At 37.1% G+C, this 24,442-nt stretch overlaps 1 protein-coding gene across 1 annotated transcript; it reads left to right on the top strand.

Moving 5' to 3' along the window:
- Positions 1 to 1,516: 1,516 nt before the first annotated feature.
- LOC121964708 (E3 ubiquitin-protein ligase pellino homolog 1-like) lies at positions 1,517 to 24,360 on the top strand. The gene is made up of 7 exons (XM_088075050.1): positions 1,517 to 1,755; positions 11,934 to 12,134; positions 17,318 to 17,447; positions 18,331 to 18,432; positions 20,214 to 20,411; positions 20,488 to 20,676; positions 21,813 to 24,360. Exons 2-7 carry the CDS (start codon positions 12,049 to 12,051, stop codon positions 22,389 to 22,391), a joined length of 1,284 nt encoding a protein of 427 aa, XP_087931176.1. The 5' UTR covers positions 1,517 to 1,755; positions 11,934 to 12,048; the 3' UTR covers positions 22,392 to 24,360.
- Positions 24,361 to 24,442: the final 82 nt, after the last annotated feature.

Below are 24,442 nucleotides of genomic sequence, written 5' to 3'. Positions count from 1 at the left end.
TAGCAAAGGCCTTCCCCAGTACACGTGGGCCTACAAGACCAAATAAGCCCCTGGTTAAATGTAATACAAAAAAAAGTTTGAGCTAAATTTACTTTACAAAGACCTGAAAATGATCAAGATGAGAAAAACTGTAAAAAAAAAAATATATATATATATATATATATTTAATATAATAAAGCATATATATATATATATATATATATATATATATATATATATATATATATATACAATTTAATTTAAATTAAATTAGATTTTTTTTAAATAATTGATTTTTATTCAAGAATCATAAGCAGAATACCTTTATTGTCATTGTACAGGTATATACACCAAAATATAGTCGTACAACCCGAGCAGAGCTTAATAAATATAAGAATAAAAGACTAAAATGAAAAGTGAAAGATATAATGCGATCCAGTTTAAAAAACCCAACAAAAAGCTCTGTACCTACAATTGCATTTACATGAAATGTATATTCTGTTATAATCATCTTTATATTTACACCTGCAGACCTGAAGGTCAGAAGGTGAGAAACCCTGCACACATTTCATGGACACTTTACATGTTACTGCATTATTTCCAAACTCTGGCAGCTCCCTCCGGTGGTATGTAGAGAAACCTCTGAAATATTTAGAAAGAAATTAACAAATTGATTAAATTATATAAAATGCTACGAAAAACTTTTGGCCCTTCAACATTTTATATGAAACCATTCAAAATACCAGATTCTTAAATTTAAAATTAAAATTAGTTTTTCCTGTCCTGTAAATTTTTTATTTAATCAGCCATATTTTCCGAGGTGGTGTAAAAAGGTTTTTTTTTTTTTTCAAACTTTATAACCCAAATCTTTTTCTGAATTGAACTATGAATAGAAAATATTCGAAAATTATCTGTTGAATTCATCGCAACTAATAAACCCCAAATGATTGTGTGCGTGTGACAGAGAAAGAGGAAGTTCTGTTTATGACCTTTCACAATAAGACACCTGTCGATGTTCTACCTAAAACTACACCAAATATCAACAAAACGCAGATAAAACAGTTCAGTCACACACACACACACACACACACACACACACACACACACACACAGACAGGTATATTCGTTTTGATCTCTCTCTCTCTCTCTCTCTCTCTCTCTCTCTCTCTCTCTCTATATATATATATATATATATATATATATATATATGTAGTAATCTTAGGTAAAATGTAATTTAGGAATCTAATCAGTAGAATTATTCTACAAATCAAAACATTTTTAGCGCTTTCAGATGTTTCACATTTTCAGTTTTATTTATTTTATTTATTTATTTTTTTACCTTTTCTAGTATAAATTCATGTAATTTTCCTGAACATTTTTGAAAATGTTTTAATCATTTTTTAATCTTTTTTTTTTCTTTGCAATCTTTGGTAAGTTGCTCATTGCCTTCTTCTTCTCGTGCCACTTTGCTCAGGTTTCAAAGGGTTAACTCTTCAACCAAATGTGAGTCTTATTTTGAAACGCTCTCCGGATGTAGGTGTAGTTTACTGTGGAGGTTCCGGATGTAGTTCAGTCGGTGTCGGTGCGGAGACGGAACAAAACCTCACTCAGTTTTTATCCATTTTAACGACAATTTACCGACTAAAAAGCCGGTAAACTGTCCGGTACTCATCAAAGAGACAACGCGTTTCCGCTCGGACTCCGTTTATATCGTCGCTAACCGGAACGGACACATCCGGGAGATGAAGACACGTTAAAAACGACCCGGTAACTTCGGTAAGTTTGCTCTTTAAAAAGTACTTTCTTTTATTTCTTAATTTACGGTAACGGCTAAACATGCTAACTGCTAAATAAGAAGCGAGTTAGCGACTCTTTTAGCCGGTAACTTTACCGAAATCTGCTCGTTAACGTTAACTAGTTAAATACTGTAACTTAAAACACTAATAACTAACATTTTCACACGCCTTTTCAATGTAAAAGTCCATAAAAATGAGTTTTAAATGGGGAATTAGGCTTGTTTTTCTCTCAGAAATGTCCCATAATGTTTCTGTGTTGATGTGTGGGGTTTAACCCTTTAACAGCTGCATGGACATCAGTATTGTTGTGCTTTGTTTATACGCGTTCACGAGTATTTAAACCTCTGAAATTTGAGAAAATTATATATAATAAAAAGCAACTTGGCAAGAAATGTGCCGTAAACTGCCCCCACCCACCGAAAAAACAGTGAAAGGTGACAAGGAAATTATTTGAAAATTAGCTGGGGGAGTTATTAGATAGATGTGATTTATTTTAAAAAAAATACACAGAAAACCACATTTATTATCCTTATAACTGTAAATTTAAAAGTGTGTTCCAAAAAATAAGAAAAAAATAAATAAAATTAAAAAAAAAAAACACGAACTTTTTTTGGGGGGGGGGGGTAGATTGGTATAGATTTTGTTTTAAACTCTTTTTGTGTTCTGATTTTGGGGATGATTATTAGATAGATGTGATTAAAAACACAGAAAAATGTCTAATGTCTCATATATTTCAGATTATGGTACAAAAAAAGGGAAAAATATTTAATTTGTGTTCTTACTTTTATGTATTTTTTTTTTAACTTTTGACTAATTTTTATTTTTGGGCCATTTCTTGTTAAATTGCTTGTTGCTGTCTTCCCATGTTTTTGGAAGAAATCAAGCCAGTTTACTCAGATGTCAAAGGGTTAATGCTGGTAATTTTGGTGCTGATTCTTTGGTATTTTGTGTTATTGAATGTGGTTTTATCTTGTGATAATAACGATAGGCATCACTTAAATATTCCCATAGTGACTTAAATGTAATTTTAATGCTATAAGTTTCTTTGTCTCTTTCTTTGAAACTTGGATCAACATCAGTTTTCTTGAGCTGCTTTCAGACGTCTTTCACAAGCTACTTAACCCTTTGAATCCTGAGCAAATTGGTTTGATTTAGGGGAAAAACATGGGAAGAAGGCCATGACCAACATGGCATGAAACGTCCCACAAATTGCAAGAAAAGTGTTAAAAGGTGACAAGAAAATGACCTGAAAATTAGTTTTTAAATGGGGAGGTTATTAGAAAATCATCAGAAAGAAATAGAGATTTTTTTTCTTAAAGCTACATTTTTAATTATTATACTTTCATATTTAAAATTTCAGGAAAAAATGTATATGTAGATATTTTTTCATTTTTATCACCTTTTTCCAGTTCATTTTTCTGATTTTTTCCCCCTGTATATTTTTTGTTTTGTTTATTTTCTGGTAATTTTCTTACAAATTTCTTGCAATTTATTTGTAAATAATATCTTGCTCATTGCCTTCTTTCTGTGTCTTTGAATGAATTTAAACCTTAAATCTATCTATGGAGTAATTATAAACACTGCACAGGGTACTTATACTTTGATAATAGTAAATTTATGTCAGATAATAATTTTATATGTATATACTTCTTTTCATTAAATATTACTCCACGTATGTATACTTTTTGCCATTCTGTACAAATATGTTAAATGCTTTCCCTAAAACACTCATTTGCTCATATATACGTATATATATATATATATATATATATATATATATGAAACCGTTTTAAGTCTGAGTTATGAGTTGGATATATAGATTTAGATTTTGTTTCTAACATGTAAATTTGAGTAAGGGGACAACACAAGAATACTCAGCAGGCATAATAAGTAAATAATATAAGTATTTCATGTCCGAAATGGAGGAGGAAGTGAATACTTGTCAAATCCTTAAAAAAAAGATTAAACATGAATATTCCTACTTTCCGCCTCAGTATTGAGCTCTTACATCTTGATCAAATTTCACAACAATTAAATTTTCAAGACAAAAAAAAAAACCAGATCAATCTGAATTTAAAAAAAAACCCACACACAACAAAACAAGGAAAACACACAAAAAACAAAATCAAACCCTAGAAAATAAAAGCTTTCTTGTTAGCGAGCGTATTTGTACAACAAAATTTGCTGTGTAGTGCCTAAAATGTGAAATACACTCATTCACACGTCCACATTAATAATAAATACATAAAAAACAACCATCAAACTTTTAAAAATGGGTTAAAGTTGTTAAATGTTGTACATGTTTCTTTCTACACTACAGCTTTTACAGATAACAAGATTTAACTGTAATATGATGATAATTAGCGTTATTCCTCTCTAATTGTTTCTCAAAGATACAAATTCATCTCAGATCATGTAAACTTTCTTTTATTTGAAACAACTTTCGGAAATAATAGTTGATTTTTTTTTTTTTGTTCTGAACATTATTTGAACCGTTTTGAAGTCGAACAAATCTTTGAATTTTAGTGGTTTTAGTTTGACAAAAAGTTTTTTTTAGCTCTTTTATTGAAGGATGAGGATTACTATTACTTCACGTACTTTGTTGCCGTGGTGTACATGTACGCGGTACGTCGTCCTGAGCCGGTCTCCAGCAGTGGCCGTGGTCGTCGGGCCGGTCCGTCTGGCTCTTTGTAGCCCAGCTGGCCTCTTTTGTTGCGGCCACACAAACTGATTAACATGCACCGTCCTGCCGGAGCATCTGTCCCCACAGACGCCGCTTTTGTCCCGTTTAAATCTTGAAAGTTGCCCTTTATTGTCCAACTGTCCGCTCATCTTTAAAGCCTACAGACGGCCCGTCTCCACCGATACACACCTAAAACCTGCGGACGTTAAAGTGGAGCTTCAGTGGACTTTTTTTCCTCAGAAATATCATTTGTTTTCTCACAAATGTGTGAATTTTTAAAACGCTTTCTTTCTCAGAAATTTGACTTTTTAAATTCAGAGAATATACAACTTTTATCTTCGAAATTGGCAGCATTGATCTCAGAAATTCAGGTTTTTTTCCAGAATATTTTCCAAATTATACTAAAAAATCAAAAATTATTTAAAAAAAATGAAAATTATACTAATAAAAGATCCCCCCCTTCACAATCAACTTTATTTTCAGGTGATTTTACAGTAAAGAAAACATTATATTACATAACTATTTCTGCCAATTTATCCTCCTAAATCCGAAACACTGGACTTAAGTCATAATATGATAATATCACCAAGCTTTTTAAAGACATTTCTAAAACTTAATGTAATGATTTTACGGTGATACTGATGTTTGAGTTAACCCTAAAGCGCTGCTTTACGTCTTTGCTGCTTTAATTGAGTGATTGATGAGTGACGCAGCCGTTAATCTGGTTAAACGCGTCCGAATTTAGATTTTAACTCTGAAATAATCTGTTTAAAGTGTTTGCATGGAGCAGTAATGGGACCAGACTGTTGCCTTAATCTGCTTGTAATTGAATTATTAGTGCACACTGATGGTATTGTCTCTGTGACCTCCATCCAACACACACACACACACACACACACACACACACACACACACACTCACTCACTCACTCACTGGCCTGTTGGAGTGTGTGTGTGTGTGTGTGTGATGTGTTTGACAGGCTGTTCGCTGACACCTTGCAGCCACAGACTTTTTTCTCTGTTTGTTGTCATGGTGAACTGGGTTTGTGTGTGTGTGTGTGTGTGTGTGTGTGTGTGTGTGGGCTGGCGGGGTATTTCCTCCTCTGGTGTAGTCCTCTGTCAGTGCGCCGGTGTATATTTGAATTTGTTTATAAAGTGTGTGATATTTATACATTAAATCATCGGCACGTTTATGTTGAACCCACAGACTGTTTATAAAGATGGACGCCATGACAGCTCCCCCGAAATTTAAACTTTAATGTAACTCTTCAGTGTGTCGCCCCCTGGTGTCTGACTGCTGTGTAGCTCATAAAGCCCGCCTCGCTGTTTTTGTGAAAATTAAAAACTCAAAGTACACGACAAAACACGTTTTTCCCAAAGACGGTTTCTGTCGCTGAAGGTAGTTCTCACGTATGTTAGAGCGGTCCCAGATACCAAATTTATACATTGTTTAATTTTTCAGCTAGTACGGCTCGCTTTCACACACCTTTGTTTTTACTCTGGTCCAGAGGCCGCACCACCGGCGGAGCGTCACGTTTCCATGACTCCCGAGTCTCGACCGGAAAAACAAGTGCTGAGAAGTGAAGAGAAATAAACGTACACGATGTGCGGTTGTTCCTGGTGCAGGTCGCTGTATTCGTTATCGTTTGCATGTACCGCTCTCGACGGACGATTCAGTTTGAAAGTGAAGCGCGGCTGCGACTTAACAACATCACCCTGATGCAGCGGAGACGCTGAATACACATCAGGAGACGCACATTAATCCTCCCGAACCGCGACCTCCACATCAGACTTTAACTACGGGAGCCTTTTGAGCTCAAACTTGAGGAGTATACCAGATCGAGGTCGGACGCTTTCGCACCACAAACGGGCCGCCCCAGAGTTCGCTGGTAGCCGTACTGAGACCACCTCCTCTGGGAGGTCTCTGTACGGCTGGTTTGGTCCGCACCAGACGCACCACACTCGGGCCCAAAGTTCGATTGGGCCGAACCTAAACATACCCGAATAAAAACACCCTTAAGGTCGTTCTCATCACCCTGATGTTTGTCCACGTGTTGTTTTTATGATCAGTTCGGTTCGAGTTATTAAATTATACAAAAAGGGGAGGATCCACCATGAGTGACAGCTGTGACAACCAATCTGTGCGCTCGCATTCAATGGAGCTGCTTGTGATAGGTCAGAAATCACTACTGAGCATGCTCTGGCTCTCAGTGACATCACCGTCAGAAGATGGCAGCGCCCGTATCTGATATTTTAACCTCCCTGCAGCACAGCGGGGGGGCGTGTGGCGTGTTTTGAGGTGTGATGTTATCCGATGTTGACCTGCTGCTCAGCGTGCTGAGTTGCGGCGGTCACACCTGAGCGGAGCTCACTGATGCGACCTGGTTCAGGTCTCCAGGTGATGTCGGTCAGAGCGGAGGTGCCGTTAGTTTCCTCTCTGGATTAATAATTCACCTCCTCGCTGCACCTGTCAGCTCAGCTGTCGCTGAAAACACACTCTGGCTGCCTCCTGTTTTCTAATCTGCACTTGACAGGATATAAATAAATTACACAGAGGTTTAGTTTCGTGTTTTCAGACACACGTATAGAAAAAGAAAATTAAATCTCATCAGGTTAACAGGCGTAACTGCTTTGCACTCTGCGTCACAAATACTGCAGCTCTTTAAAATGTTGGATTTTTCTTAATTTTATGCATTTTATAGACTATTTTTAGCCTTATTTTATATTAATATTATCTCATAGGGTTTTATTTTCCATCTTATGCTATGCATTCTGTGTGTCCTTACTTTTATCTTACTTTTACCACTATTATCGTGGGTTTTAGGTGGTGCCCTCTTTGTGTTCTGCTCTGATTTTATTTTTACATGCAGGTTTTATTATGTCTTTATGTCCTTTGATGTGAAGCACTTGGTGCATGTATTTTTTTTTTTAAAGGACGTTGGGCTGCACCTCTTGTATGAACGGTGCTATAAAAGTAAATTATTAAAGTAATATTATAATATTATAGTAAATATTATTATGAGTAGTAGTAGTATTAAATCACTATAATCATTCATAAAAAGAAAAATGATAAAACCAAGATGTCACATGGTGTTTTAAGGTTAAAGACGTCAAATAAAGTTGAGCTCAGACTGATGGTTTTTCACCTTCACAGCTGATTTCTGTTATTGTTAGATATATATGTAATCACAGGACGCGTGATCTAAGCAGCTAACTAACGTTATCTCCATCAGGTCGCCAACAATCCTGTTTTAAACATCCAAAGACCTCGTATAAAAATTAGCTGCATGGTAACCATGGCAACCAGAAGGAGCCTCTAATCGAGACAGGCCTTTATTTTTCAAAATAAAAGCGAACTAAAACTAAAAGGGAGTGGGCGTTTAACTGGGAGAATCAGAGTCCGGTTTTATTGCCAAGTACGTTTACACATATAAGGAATCTGACGCGGCTTTTATTGGAAGTTTATCGTTATTTTATCTAAGTGAGAAATTCCAGTATCATGACCCGAGATCGTGTCACCGCCAGTTTCTCTGTAACTGTGTCAAAAAGTAAATGACTTCAGCTAACTTGAATGTTATCAAGATTAACCCGTTGCCATGGTGATGCTGATAAACTGCAGTCAAAGCCAATAGAAGTTTTAAAGTTTATTGTTTCCTTGATCAAAAAGTAGTTTGTCAGAAACCGTGACATCTGAGTCACAGGCGAGGGATAAAATCAGCTTTGAGCCGCGGCGTGAACGGAGCCACGTGTGATTCACCTCCACGTCAGACTCGGCGGGGACGCCACGTCTCCGTCACCGGAGGAAAGAGACGCACAAAAGAGCGTTTGTTGAGGAGTGAAGTCACTTCAGAAGTGCCCGTCTTCATCTGGTGTCCGGTTACAGGCGGTGAAAGAGTCTCTGTCCTCCTGCAGCTCACTGGCTGTATTCAGCCGCTGAAATAAGCTGCTCTTTTCACGATAGGTGGATCTATAAACGTCTTTCACCACTAAAACCAGCAGATTTCCTACAGAGTCACAGAGTTCACCTGCAGGAAATGAAGCATCAGTCTGCAAGAGCCCTCAGCTGCAGGGGGGAGATTTCCGCCCTGCAGACAAAAAACTATCTGAATTTTTTAATTCATTAACGCAGCCGTCGATTCGACACGGACACACAGAGGTTAAATTCAAATTCCAGTCAGTCAACACAGTGTTAAAAATAACTTCCACTTAATCCTGTGCTGGGTAAAAATAAGCTCAGTTTACACAGAGCTACAGTATAGAGCGTTTGATTAAACTAGGGCTGCAGCTATCGATTATTTTAATAATCCATTAATCGGTCGACTATTTTTTCTATTAATTGATTAATCAGATTTCAAAAAATAAAAATGGAAATAATAATAAAATAGGCATTTTTCCCCCTATCGCTTTGTTCAGAAACAGATTATCATTGACAACAGAGCTGAAAGTGCCTAAACATCCCTGAGCGGTCAAAATAATATTTAATTATAAATAATAAATAAATACAAAATCAAATATGAAACAATTCAGGAACTAAATGTTGACAGCTTTTACAGCACACATCGTTTCCTTACTTTAAAACTGAACATACGTGGTTTTATGTCGAGACTTACCTGCCGTTAAACTCTCCTCCTCCTCACTTTCGATTTTAGATGCGTGCCGAGCCGTGCCGTGCCATGCCATGCCATGTCGAGCCGTGCCATGTCGCGCCATGTCGTGCCATGCCGTGCCATGTCATGCCGTGCCGTGCCGTGCCATGTCGTGCCGTGCCATGTCGTGCCGTGCCGTGCCGTGCCGTGCCGTGCCGTGCATATTTTGCAGCCAATACTGTTTTGTTACGAAACGTTCTCGCTGCCTCCGCCATGCTTGTTCAAAACACCACGTAAAATAACGTAATAATTGCGCAACACAACAGATGATTTTTTTTTCTTGCCAACACATTTAATAATCGATTATAATCCATTTTATCGATTTGTTGTTGCAGCCCTAAATTTAACCCTTACAATGTGAGCTTTTTTTAAATGTGTATGTGGTCATGAGTACGGATGAGATGTGCCGAGGCTTGTGTGTGTGTACTTGTGTGTGTGTACTGGTGTGTGTGTTTATATTATTAATGTATTTTTATGCTGCAAACTCGGCCGCTCCAACAAAATTTCATTGTATAACTTACAATGACAATAACAGTTTATGTATCCAGAGTTTATGCTGTAATGTAACAAAAATGACTAAACTCAAAGTGCTAGGAAAAAGTTGGAAACACAGTTATAATTTATTAATTTATTTAATATAGTCTCGATCAATGGTCAGTGATCAGTGGTTCTCTTTAACCCTTAACGCATTTCACACTCTTTTTATTCTTCTTTTTTTTTTTATCATTTTGGCAAGATTGTGTATTTTATTTATTTATTTATTTAATTGTCATTGTTATTGTTTATAAAGCACTGCCAATGCAAATGTTATACATCACGCTATGTCACAGACGCTGTTAACCCTTTAGGGCCTGCTTTAATATCACACACACTCGTATCACCCCGCACACACAAAATGTGCTTTTCAAAATCAAGCTATGAAAAATATTATATCCTAAAATGATTTTCTTGCTTTAACCAATATCAGTCCTAGTGATAAATATCAAATATTCATTCATTTTCAAGATTTTAACCCTTTAAAGGCCAGGGTTTTGTCATGATGCCACTTCTTTTTGGTAAAAATTATTTCCAATATACTGCACGCTGAGTAGATTTTTTAAAAATGTAATGATTGCCATATGCATGAACGCAGCCAAAATGATTTAAAAATATGCAGAATGAAAAGCGGCTCTGATGCAGCATGAAACAGTGTGAAGCAGCTCTGTTTCTCAGCACGATCATTATCATCTTCATCTCTTTATCGTGCAGCGTCTCAACCTCTGATACTTTTTGCTTCGACATTAAGATCACTTGGTGTGTTTTTGTTTCCTGTCGTGTGATTTTATCTGCAGTGTTTGTAGAGGAAACCTGACCACAGTCAGGCTTGTAGCTCGATGTGTTTAACCGTATTTATCACATTTTAGTGAGATACTGCCTGTATGCTGAAAACGTGGGTTTGTGGAGCTTTTAACTCAAAGAGGATTTAACGTAGTCATAGGCTGAATATAACGTGATCACAGTATCTAACAGAAATGATAGCCAGAGGGGTCTGAGAGGATCATTATCATAACTCAGAAGGTCAGCGCGATTACGTTATCAAAATCCAACATCTGGAAAGTCCGAAATTTAACCAAAGAAAATGTCAAACAGTTAAAGAAGTATTTCACTGCCGGGAAGATGATTTTTTGATAAAACTAGACTGTCTGCAGTAGAAACACAAATATTTTTGAAATCGGCACTACATGACCAAAGAAAACATAAAAAAAGAGACATTCACTTGCTCAAGAGGTAGAAAACCTACAACTCCCAGAATGCACTGCACCATACCTGACCAATAAACGCTCCAGCTGGTGGGGGACGTCATGCAAACGAGTTCGAAACAACAGAGAGCTCCGGGGTTGTTTTTCTGTCGGCCCACCCAAAAGCCAAAGAGCCTCTGGGATTTTTCCAATGGATTTTGGATTCTTGCAGAAATTTAAGCTCTGTGCTAAACTAACCTTTATGACACACACACTTTGTGTTCAGCCAGATAATCCTCAGAAATTAATTTCAAGCTATATAAATGAACGACAGACAGTCGTGTCCCGGCTTCAGTGAGGCTGTAAAACTGCGTTCAGCATGATGACGCTCTCTACGCTCATTTAGCCACTTTATTTTAATGTCTTTAAAAACATTAAAACTTTAATCTCAAAATGAGAAAAGATGATTTATGCCAGAATTAGCTATTAGCTAATTTAAATCCAGTTTAAATCCATTAAAATTATGGGTAGGCCATAATTCTAACTTTAAAATAGAAAAATAATTGAATCATTTTTGCAATAAGTCAAGAATAAATCACATTTTTCACTTTCTTAAATAAGTGATAGAAAATATGAAGCTTTTTCATAATATTGTAAATTTTTGAGGTTCACCCGTAAATCTGTATTTTAGTGAGCAGTGACTTATAAAACCAGAATATTCGATTAGTCACAACAACAACTGTTCCCGAAGCTCTTCGGCCTTTTGACGCCCTGGTGGCGTTTCTGTGTGACGCTTTTATTTCACGGCACAAAGGATCATAACATCAGTGTGAGTTTGCGTCTAAGTGAGTCACGCCGTCACGGGCGCTCACCTAACAAGCCGCTCAGTGTGCCGGAGTCAATCCACGCATTGTCTGCTGCTCCAGCGCCCGCTGCACAGTGTGGGTGTATTGTCGTGATGAATGGTGGTGTGTGTGTGTGTGTGTGTGTGTGTGTGTGTGTGTGTGTGAAGAGCGTTTTTAAAATTCAAATCAAACCTCCACAGTGACGCTCTCTCTGAAAACTGACAGTTTTTCTTTCTGTTAACGATGAATTCTTGTGTTTGTGTGCAGGTGATGTGTGAACCTGCGCTGACAGCGACGCTCTGAGGGTGACAGCGGGAAACACCTCACCCTTCCTCCTCCTCCTCCTCCTCCTCCTCCTCCTCCTCCTCTGAAGGCCGCACAGATGTTTTCGCTCGGTCAGGAAAACATCTCCACCTCCCCTGCCTCCACCAAAGGAGCGGTCAAATATGGAGAGCTCATTGTGCTCGGGTAAGACGTTCAAAGCTGCGGTCAAAACTTCGACATCAGCGAGCTTTAAAGGTCCTGCTTGTTTTAGCTCTTTAACTACTCGTATATGAGCAATTAACCCTTTGAAACCAGCGCAGATTGGCTTTATTTTTAAAAGAAGATCACGAGCAACCAAAGAAGAAATCCCCCCAAAATTTTCAAAAGCATGAAATAAGTGAAAAATTAGTAAATTACCAAACAAAAAAAAAGATGTTAAAAAAAGACACGGAAATAGTGTTTAAAAAATTCTAATAATTCTGTAACATAAATGTAAATACATAATTATGATAATTATAAATATATCATCATTGTGTCATGAAAGGCCAAGAGGTCAGAACAAACAGACCCCTCCCCCTCAACCTGAAAACAACAAACAAAAACAAAGATTAAACAAACAAAAACAAAGATTAAACAAACAAAAACAAAGATTAAACAAACAAAAACAAAGATTAAACAAACAAAAACAAAGATTAAACAAACAAAAACAAAGATTAAACAAACAAAAACAAAGATTAAACAAACAAAAACAAAGATTAAACAAACAAAAACAAAGATTAAACAAACAAAAACAAACTAAAAGCCCACAATTAACATTTCACAGAAAAATACAACAGATAAACGACAACAAAGACCAAATAAATGAACCAGCGAGTAAACATGAGCGCAATAAAAACCAGAATGTACACAGAACATTAATCACTTAATACAATTAACTAAATAAATATTTAAGAAATTCTGAGAAAAAACACACACACAAATGGAAACAAAATAAATCCATATTGCTCCATAAATACGCACAACAATCTGCTCCGACGTAAAAGCAGCCTGTTAGCTCACCGTAAAAACCGTAAAGTGTGTGAATTTTACATGTTTATTCATAAGAATAAACCTTTTGAGATGAGCCGTCTCGTTTTCAATGCAAACAGAAATGAATAACAAGAAACAAAAGAAAGACTTTAAGGAAATAAAAGGAGAAAACAAACATCAACAATTATACCGACACTCTGCAAAAATCAGCAGGAAATCCCCGGAGAGAGAAATAAATGTGCAGAGAGTGAGTGTCTCAGCCTTTAGGTGCAGGTGTGATTTCATTGTGAATTTGTGCAGATACATGAGATCAAAGAGATGGTGTCACTGCAGCTCGGTGGATCTTGCAGCATTTTTCTGCTCAGTAATCGTTCAGGAGCTAAACTGATCCGGTTAAACGTGGATGAAGAATGCAGCCGACTTCCTGCCCGAGGCCTTTCGCTGCAGACTCGAGAGAGCGCCTGTGGTTCAGGGAGGCGCAGAGACGTCAGGAGAGCCGCGACCGCTGCGGTTTCAGGCCTTTTGTTTGCTTTCGGATCACAGCGTCCACATGTGCAACTAAACCGTCTGGGAGAGCCAGTAACCCACAATTACATCGGTCACAAGGCTTCATTTTAAAGAGCCGTGCAGTTTGTGAAAACAGAGGTCGTGCTCTGCGGCGTCGGGGTGGTCCGAGTTTGTCTAAGAAAAGGAGGCGGCGGCCACTTTATCTGAAACGCAGGAAGTTTGCATTATCCAGCGAAAGAATGGCTCCGCTTTTAACTGAACTCAGATGTTTACTTGACCTGCAGCCGGCGGCCGTCTGGATCTGAAGATAACCTCCAGCTAAACTGTTAACCAAAGGTCCGACTGCGCTCGGCCGCCATCATTTCGTTCCCACATTCACAGCAGCTCAGGAGAACAATGCTCCGCAAATAAATACAGAACGTTTTAACCCTTTAAAGCCGGAATCGTCATCGCCTCTTTTGTGCTACATTTTCACACCTTTAACAAGCTTTTAAACCTTTCAGACCTAAGATTGGTTTGATTTTTTCAAAACATTCAATCAGAAACTTCGCATAAAATGTACTTCAAACTGTAAGAACTTATGACAAGGTAACAAGAAAACTGCCCAAATATCAGCTAAAAAAAGGTAAAGAAAGAGAGAGAAAATCATTAGAAAATTAATTTTTTTTTTTAGAGGAAAACAAAGTTATATTTAAAATTAGGTTTTTTCACTAATTTTCACTTTTTTTGTGGAACTTTTTAATAATATCTTGATAATATTTTGAGTCATTTCTGTCTGCTTTCCATGTTTTTTGAAAGAAATCAAGTCCATTTGCTCCAGATTCAGGGTTAACAACTTCCTGTCTCCACTGAAAGATGTGAAAGAAAGATTTAGGAAATTATGTTTGTTTGAGTTTTTACCTGCACGAGGTAGAAACTCCTGGATGTGTTAAAGTCTGGAGGCAGGGGGAAAATACCTGCCAGAGTCATAAAATCAGATAAAAACAACGTTCAACAGCTTCAAAACCGTCTGATTTACATGTTTTATTTATTGTATTGATCAGTTTTAGAAACAGAGATGCAGAAATGAGTCACTCTGATTCCTTTACGTGGACTTATTTTAGCCTTTTGACTAAAAAGAGTAAAAATCCATCCCAAAATTAAAGATTAAACGTGAGTTTAGTCCTTATTTTCATGATACGGCACTGTGAATCAGATCAACAGCAGCCAATCACTTCGCACGATGGCAGCAGGTAAAGGTGTTCAGTACAGACCGGCAGACGTACAACAGATGAAACCTCAGATTATCACTTTCAGATTCAAAGATTTAAAGATGCACCGAGCCACAAAAGATCATTTTATTTCAAATCAGAATCTGATTTATTAACCAAATATGTGAATGCAAACAGTAACGTAAGAAGAACAAGAACAACAAAGCTGAACAAATAACGGTAAAGAATAGACAGAACTAGTATGTGCACAATTATATGAAAAAAAGAAGAATAAAATATAGCAGATAAAACAAATAAAAATATTTTAATGAATAGCAACGTAAGTAAATATGGAATAGTGGATATAAATGCATTAAATGTATAAAGGGTGAAGGATTTATAGACACTGAGAGTGCATGATGACATATACATGTTAGAAACGTGTCTATTTTTAAGTTAAAGGGATAGATTTCCAAAAAATGAAAACCAGTCATTATCTGCTCCCCCTCATGCTGATGGAAAGTTGGGTGAAATTTTGTAACAGTGCCGGAGATTCACGGGGAAAAGTCGTTTCATCATCTCCAAAACAGTTGAAGTAAATGGTGACTCAGGATCCAAACGTTAAAAAAATACATACTAAAACCACAAAATGTCTCCATACTGCTCGCCCGAAGTAATCAAATTTCCTGAAGCCCCAACGAGCCCAGTTGTTTTGAAAAATGTCACCGGCGTTATGTTTTCAGCCTCTTTGTAGCCTGTAGCTCCGAGTGTGGGAGCCGAGCTCACGTATGAGCGCTCGCCCGAGACCAACGAGAGTCACTTAATTTTCTAATCAATGGACTCACTGTTTCAGCTGCACTTCTGTGTTTCATATTTTTGGTTTATCAGTTATCTAATAATATTAGTGAAGTAAAAGGACAATATTGTCCTCTGAAGTAGTGTAGTAGAAGTGGAAAGCGGCATGATATTAAAATACTCAAGTAATGTAAAAGTAACTTCAGAATACAGTACTTTAGTAAATGTACTTATTTGAGATTACAGTAACTGATATCAGTGTAGTATTTCTTAAGCCCTGAAATTTAATTATCCAGTCTTTATAATTACTAGAAAACCTCAACTGAATATTAAATGATATTAATGCATTTTTAAAATGAAAATAAAAATATAGAACAAATCTTTTCATGTGTTGGACAACAGTCTTCGGGCTGTGAATGCCAGACGTTTTTCTCTTATCTTGGTCAGAGCGTTTTGGACCACTCGTCAAATTTTCTCTTAGCCAAGAAACAAAACAAAACATCGGTGAATCCTAAAAAAACAACAAAAAAAGCGAATCCTGGCCACGAGCAAAAATAAGAGCGTATTTGTTGGTGTATGGTTTATTGCATGAGGCCGGATGACTCTGTGTTTATTGTTCGGGAGCAGCAGGACTGAGCCCAAACACAGTCAATCGTGTTGCGAAACTCCACCACAGTAAAAAAAAAAACCAAACCATCAGCTGACTTCCTGACTGAGGCCTTTCTCCGCGGACACAAGAGAGCGCCTGTGGTTCAGGGCGCTCGGCCGCCGGCTCAGACCTTTTGTTTGCTCGCGTTTTATTGTATCCAGAGCTGAAAAAAAGCCGTCTGTGATGCTGCACTGTCACGCTGCAGGGCTTAAAATACTGTCTTTACTGTCCACATGCACTGATTCATGAAACTTTTAACCCTTTAAAAACCTGGCTGGATATCAGTGCTGCATTCAGATGCCTCTCACAAGCTGTTTAACCCTTTGAAAGTGAAATAGTTTCTTTGAAAACATGAAAATTTGTAATGACCAACTTGGCCAGAAATGTCTGACAAATGAAGACAAGGCAGCTTTATTTGTGTAGGACTAGAGCAATAAAATATAAAAACCATGAAAGATACAGATTTACAATGATAGAGTAGCGAGATAAGATATAAAAGGTTAAATCAAATATTAAATAATCAAAAAAAATAAAAGTAAAAAGTCACAGTTAAAAGTGATAGGAGGTGCAAAGATAAATTTATTATTTAAAATGATAGAAAAAGCAGTTTTAGCAGTTTTTGCAGCGTAAAAGAAGGAATCAGTGAAAAAAAAATAAAATTACAAGAAATAAGTCAAAGGCGAAGAAAATGAGCTGAAAATAATTATGTTTATAGATAGGTATGTTACAGTGAAAAAAACAAACAAATATTTTTTAATTTTCTAAAAAAAAGTAGTCATTTTTGTTTGTTTTTATTGTTTCTTTTTTAAAAATTATTTTTGCTCATTTTCAGGGAATTTTCTTGCAACTTTTTTTGAATAACTTGTTTTGTTTTTGGGCAATGTGTTCAGTTGCTCACTGCCTTTTTTCCATGTTTTTAAAAGAAATCAAATCAACTGGCACAGATTTTTAAAAAGGTTAAATGTATATGCACCAATTTGCTTCTCTATGAACATTTTGGCTGCAGCCAGATCCAACTTTAAGAAATCCAACATTTTCTTTTTACGACGGTTCAAATCTGAGGAAATCGTGTTATAATGTTCTGAGCTGACTGGTAAAATTCTATACTCGATTATTATTTATGATATGTAATAAATTATTGCTGTATCACAAGTCTTTCTACGTGCTTTTTGTCCGCTTCAAGTGTCCATACTGTGTTTCTCGTCTCGTGTGTTCAGGTGTAACGGCTCGCTGCCCAACGGCGACAAGGGGAGGCGGAAAAGTCGCTTCGCTCTGTGCCGCAGGAACAAAGCCAACGGTGTGAAACCCAGCACTGTCCACTCTTCCTGCACGCCTCAGGCCGCCAAGGTGAGAGCTCAGAGCACAGGTAACACAGGTGTTCATCGGCTAACACAGGTGTTCACCAGGTAACACAGGTGTACATCAGGTAACACAGGTGTTCACCAGGTAACACAGGTGTTCACCAGGTAACACAGGTGTTCACCAGGTAACACAGGTGTTCACCAGGTAACACAGGTGTACATCAGGTAACAGAGGTGTTCACCAGGTAACACAGGTGTTCACCAGGTAACACAGGTGTTCACCAGGTAACACAGGTGTACATCAGGTAACACAGGTGTTCATCGGCTAACACAGGTGTTCATCGGCTAACACAGGTGTTCATCGGCTAACACAGGTGTTCGTCAGGTAACACAGGTGTACATCAGGTAACACAGGTGTACATCAGGTAACACAGGTGTACATCAGGTAACACAGGTGTTCACCAGGTAACCATGTTCATCAGGATTGTATTGTCTTTATGTTGAATAAACAAAATGTCAAAAATAAATGGATAAAGTAGTGTGGACAAATTAATAGGTCTGAAAATGTTTCTTTTAAATAAATTAAATTTAAAAAATCAAAATAAAATAAGGATAGAAAATAAGTAGAGAGGCAAACAAAAAATGTCCTCTTTTTTTTTTTTAAAGTTATCCTCCCAGGTTTTTCAAATTAGAAATAATTCTCTCCATTACATAAATACTCTATATGACATATACATTAATTGGTTATTAATTATTTTTTTGTCATATTATCTACATAAATGAGAGAATTTATATTTGTGTTCCAATAAATTCACTCGAGCTGTTGCACGCTTACTGCATCATTAATAAAAAATGCTATTAATGAACAAAAATTACACTCATGGGTTGTTTTTGTGCTTAAATTGTTGGTCTCTTGTGTGTTTCTGAAGGCTGTGAGCAACAAGGAGCAGCACAGTATCTCCTACACGCTGTCGCGGGCGCAGACGGTGGTGGTGGAGTACACACACGACAGCAGCACCGACATGTTTCAGGTCTGTGGCGTCCAACAGACGTGACGTCACGTCAGATAAACACACGGATTAGACAGATACCTGTTAGTTTAGATTTAAAAGTATGAGCTTCATTTTCTTTAAATTTGTGTCTTTTCTCACTCTCTTTTTTTTGTAAATTAAATTTTATTGGCATTTGTAAATAAACACTGTATGTGTACAGGAGATATAAATGCCTGTCACAGATCCTGTAGTATTTTCAGTGTAATAATAATGTAAAAAACATTATATATATATATATATATATATATATATATATATATATATATATATAAATAAATAAAATGAAATTCAGAAAAATATAAATTATATTAATAATGCTATATATATTAAAATAAAATGTAAAAATATAAATAATAACAATAATAATAATAATAATAATAATAGAAAAATAAAAAACAAGTCTATGGACAGTTACGGCGATCTTTTATTAAAAGCCTAAGACAGTTCTTCCTTATATTATATGTTGTTTTTTCAGTGTTTGTGAACAGTAAACAACATTGGCCTCTTCTCTTTAAATGAGTACAAAACACAAACCATTAAACAAGAATTTCTTTTGGGATAAATCTTTTTCATTTTCTTACTTTCAGTACATTTAAATAACTTTATTTTTATTTTAGTCTCATCGCTGTCGTTGAAATCTTGCATCTCGAAAACGTTCACATAAATGTCAAAAGTGTAAAGTTCTTCCCGACTGAGAGAAATACTTTGGATTTTTGTTCTCTCTGTGTGTTTGTTTTCGACCGCTGTGGATTTTGCATGTTGCACAATGTGCTCCGAAGAATTTCCTAAACCCACAAAAGACAGTTTAGAGCAAAAGAAAAGCCCAAATTTAGGAATTGGAAACAGAAGTGAGAATCAACACAGCTTCAGAGAAATTACTGTGACAAAAAAAAAATTCCAGTAATTATGCAGGTTTTAAACAAAGTAGAATTAAATAGAAAAATAGCAGTTTTTTAGTTATAGTTTTGTTCCTGCAGCTCCAAGTTTGACTGTCATGCTGCTTCCATGAGTCAGGCCACAAAATTATTAATCTTATCAAATGTTTTTGTAATAAATTCAATCACCCAGCAATTCATACAAGTACAGTTGAAGTTAATTGGTTAGTGGCAACTATTTTGACAGTTAAAGTAATTTATAATGCCAAAAAAATGACAAACATTCATAGTTACAGCTTCTCAAATGTGACAATTTTATGCTTTTAACCATTTTTCTAAATCAAGCTTTAAAAAAAACCCAAAACATTTATTAGTATTTTCTACTTTCATTGAGTTTATTTTTTTACCAACATCAGTCCTAATTATAAGTATCACTAATGCATTAATCATTTTCAATATACTACATACAACGTGGTTTTTTTATCACCACAACCTGGGATACGTCAGTGATTAGCAGTAACATTGATTTTTATGCATTTCTTTTTTATGTAGTGGTAAATCAGGCTATAAAAATATTATACGTTAATACGATTTTCTACTTTCATTGAGTTTAATTTTTTTTTTACCAGTCCTAGTCATAAATATCAAATTCTCATTCATTTTCAGAATTTTACCCCGTTAAATGCCAGGTTTTTGTCACGATGCCGCTGTGTTTTTAGATGAAAAAATTAATAAAAATAATTTTCAATATGCATTTTTTTTCTCTGTTCACTGTAGAAATGCAAAAAATGTTCAGGTGAATTATTCCTTCAATTATGATCTGAATTTTTCCTCCACTTTGACACCTGATCTGGTGACATAAACCTCGTCCGTGTGTCGTTGCAGATCGGTCGTTCGACAGAGAATCCGATCGACTTCGTGGTGACGGACACGCTGCCCGGCTGTCAGAGTCACACTGACGGTCAGGCGGTTCAGAGCACCATCTCCCGCTTCGCCTGCCGCATCATCTGCCAAAGAAACCCTCCGTACTCCGCACGCATCTACGCCGCCGGCTTCGACTCCTCCAAGAACATCTTCCTCGGGGTACGCCGCGGTTGCGTTTTGTCGCGTTTGGTTTCTCGTGTTCTGTGTAATAAGAGGTGATTTTTTCCGTTCACAGGAGAAAGCGGCCAAGTGGAGGATGCAGGACGGACAGATGGACGGACTGACCACCAACGGCGTTCTGGTGATGCATCCACGCCACGGCTTCAGCCAGGGCTCTAAACCGGGTCTGTGGAGGGAAATATCCGTCTGCGGCAACGTCTTCACGCTGAGGGAAACCAGATCGTCTCAGCAGAGGGGCAAGATGGTGAGTGACTCCCCGACTCCTCGTGGGTGCTGGTAGGGGTGAGCGATATGGAAAATTATCACGATAATTATTTTCATATCAGTCGATATCGATATATATCACGATATACATCAAATCACTATTTCTGTCGAGCTTAAAGGTCCCTTTGACTCCTGAGTGAAATATGAAGATATCATAACCAGTGATCACGATAGTGATTATTTCAACAGATAACCGATAACTTCCAGCTTCTCGTGGCCGATAAGATACCGATAACTTCTTTTTGTTTGTTTTTCATCAGCTGAGGGTCTGAAAGGCTGAGATGTGGAGAGCACAGATGAATTTAAAAAATGACATTTCAGACAAAAATCTGGGCAAATTATCGTCTTCTGTCAACTTGAATTGTCAAATGTAAATGACAGATTTAGGACCGGATCGAGACATTTTGGTGTCCTAGAAGAGACTGAGATCACCTGAAGGACAATGAGGACGGAGCGGACATTCAGAGACACTGGCAGAGGACGAGAGCGGAGCGGACATGGCTGGAATGCGTTCTATTGACTTTTTATGACTACATGTCATATTTAAATGGAGGAAAAGTTATATCGCAATTGATATTGTTACGGTTTTATCGCCCAGCCCTAGATGCTACAATAATTTTTACAATTTTATTCAGAGATCACGAAAAAACTTTTGGAATTTGCAAATAGAGAAGTAGAAAAGAAAACGTGCCCTCCAAACTCATGGTCCTGTGAGTATGGAAAGCACATACTCCTCAAAAATCACCCAAAACATTTAAAGAAAAAAAATGCGAAACAACACAAATTCTTTTAGAGAAAAAAAACAACAAACCTCAAAATTATTCTAAAAAGGACAAGATTTAAATTGTTAAAAAAGGAGAAAAACATTCAAAACCCAAATAATAATGAAAACAATAGAAAAAACACTCAAAACATAAAAATAAAAAAAACACCCCAAAAACTCAAAATTAAAAAAACACTCCCAAACTGAAAAGTTATTATGACAATAAATAAATTAATTAAGACGGGGGGAAATAATAATAATAATAATAATAAGAAGAAGAAGAATTTTTTTTTTTTTAATTTAAAAAATAACCAGTCCCTCGGTCGTGTCTTCTTGTCCCCTCTGTCCCTCAGGTGGAGTCGGAGTCTAACGAGCTGGTGGACGGCTCTCTCATCGACCTGTGCGGCGCCACCCTGCTGTGGCGGACGGCGGAGGGCCTCGCGCACACGCCCACCGTCAAACACCTGGAGGCGCTGCGGCAGGAGCTGAACGCCGGCCGGCCGCAGTGCCCCGTGGGCTTCAACACGCTGGCCTTCCCCAGCCTCCGCCGCAAAGACGTCCTGGACGACAAGCAGCCCTGGGCCTACCTGCGCTGCGGCCACGTGCACGGCTACCACGGCTGGGGGAGCCGCCGCGACCCCGAGGTGGAGGCCGAGTGTCCGGAGCGAGAGTGCCCCATGTGCCGGGCGCGGGGCCCCTACAAGCCGCTGTGGCTGGGCTGCGAGGCGGGCTTCTACGTGGACGCGGAGCCCCCCACCCACGCCTTCGTCCCCTGCGGTCACGTCTGCTCGGAGGAGACGACGGCGTACTGGAGTCAGATCCCGCTGCCGCACGGCACGCACGCCTTCCACGCCGCCTGCCCGTTCTGCATCCAGCCGCTGAGCGGAGAGTCCGGCGCCGTCAGACTCATCTTCCAGAGCCCGCTGGACTGAACCGTCCCGCTCAGACCTCACACCTCAGGCCTTAACCCACAGCAGGGGGCGCAGCTTTTATCGTAACTTAATCTTTTATAACTTAATTTAACTTAATTTTGAGCGATAAAAAGGCTTTTATTGGGTGTTTTGTATTTTATGTGACGCAGGCGATGACGTCTTCTTTTAAAAAGCGGTGAAAGTTTTTCTCCGGACGAAACTGTGATGATGTGATTTTTGATTCTTCTTATTTATTCCCTCCTGTCTTCGGTGATGCGTTTTTAAATGGATGCAGTTTAACAGCTGAGAGGTCTCACTCTGCCCCACAGAGACATTTACACTACAGGCTCCCGCGCTCGTGGAAAACCGGGAAAAGTCATAGAATTAGTAAAATCATTGAACATTTGGGAAAAGTCATGGAATTTTGTTGAGTGAAATGAAATGATAGTTTTTGCATTTCCAGGCCCGACAGAAAAAGACTCATCAGTGTCAGATAATCACGTGACAAGTTTCTTATTATTACAAATATTTTTCACGTGTTTACAAAATGTTTTCTTGTTATCACGATTTCATGTTACAATGAGAAACTTTTCTGGTTACGAGATGTTTTCCATGTTTTTACCAGATGTTTTCATGTCATGCCAAACCTTTCTTGCTATACCAAGAAGTTTTTATTATAAAAATATTTTTCATATTTTTTGCAGGTATTCTCAAGTTATAATATGAATTATTTCAATTGAAAACTGGTTTGTTGTTATAACAAGAAAAGTTTTCTGTTTCTTTTTTTGAAACAAGGAAAAGTGTTTCGATATAACATGAAAGTATCGGAAAAATGAGAAAATATCTTTTTTGTCGAGAAAAGTTTATTTTTAAATGAAAGTATCATGTAAAATTGTGATAAAACATCTTGTTATAACAAACACTTTTTTGTTGTTATAACAAGAAAAGTTTGTTTTTTTAAACAAGGAAAAACGTTTAGATATAACAAGAAAGTATCTTGGAAAAATGAGAAATATTTTTATAGCAAAACAAACTTTTTTAATAAGAAAAACTTATTTTTAAATGAAAGTATCGTAAAATTGTGATAAAACATCTTGTCATAACAAAACATTTTTCTTTTGTTTGAACAAGAAAACATGAAAATATCTTGTTTTAACAGAAAACTTTTTTTGTTGTTGTAACAATATAAAGTTTTCTTCTATATTTACAAGAAAAATTTCTTGTTGCAACATGAAAGTATCTTGTAAACGTGAAAAATATTTTATTATAGCAAGAAACTGTTTAGTTTTTTTAAAAAAAAGTTTCTTGTGTCAGTCTAAGAATATCTTGTTAAAAGATGAAAAAAGGCCATCCTGTTAAAACATGAAAATATGATAAAAACATAAAAAACATCTTGTTATAGCAGCAGACTTTTCATGTTGTTACCTAAAACTGATTCGTTATTTTTCTTCGGCTCACAGAAATCTAACAGAAATTTATTTTCTGACGCTTCAAATTTGCTTCAATCAGCAAAAATATTTTGTTTCCTGTCACGTACGTTTCTTCATTTTCTCTCCGTCTCTCTCTCTTTCTTCGTGTTTGCCCTTTAGCTGAAATTCTGTTTGAAAAATATCGGGTAAGTGGGACAACTAAAAAATATATACTATGGGTCTTTGAAAAGTTATGAAAAGTTTTTAAATGTATTCCATGAAAATGCAAGGTGAGCCCTGCCGATGAGACGTGATCGCCGCTTTGGTTTGATGTCTCACTGTCGTCCACGTCTTGTTTTTTAAGGCAGAAATCTTAATAAAATAAAATAAAAATAATTTTGTGGCACAAACTCGAACTCTCAGCGATCCAAAACATGTTTGTGAGTTTGATTTCTGCTCTGAATCAAGTGACCTTCTTCTGTAAAGCTGCTGCCTCTTTGAACACAGAATAACTGTATTTGATTATTTTAATACGAGCTTTGTATCATAACACGACAAAAATACATTTCCTGGGAAACTTTTTGAGCTGCTGTCTTTTGTGTTTTGAAACTCACACCTTCAGACTCCATGTCATTTATTTATTAAACAAAAAAATGTTTAAAA

Source organism: Plectropomus leopardus, chromosome 3, assembly GCF_026936395.1.
Source record: "Plectropomus leopardus strain MGB_pleo_1.0 chromosome 3, ASM2693639v1, whole genome shotgun sequence".
In the NCBI taxonomy this organism is placed as follows: Eukaryota; Metazoa; Chordata; class Actinopteri; order Perciformes; family Serranidae; genus Plectropomus; species Plectropomus leopardus.
This window is presented reverse-complemented; position numbering and strand designations above follow the sequence as displayed.

Bases quoted from the DNA above. Each gene is read 5' to 3' on its own strand.
- LOC121964708 (XM_088075050.1), top strand. From the start codon at position 12,049: ATGTTTTCGCTCGGTCAGGAAAACATCTCCACCTCCCCTGCCTCCACC. The intron at 12,135-17,317 runs GTAAGACGTTCA...TCGTGTGTTCAG, and splicing joins GGAGAGCTCATTGTGCTCGG to GTGTAACGGCTCGCTGCCCA. The intron at 18,433-20,213 runs GTCTGTGGCGTC...GTGTCGTTGCAG, and splicing joins GCAGCACCGACATGTTTCAG to ATCGGTCGTTCGACAGAGAA.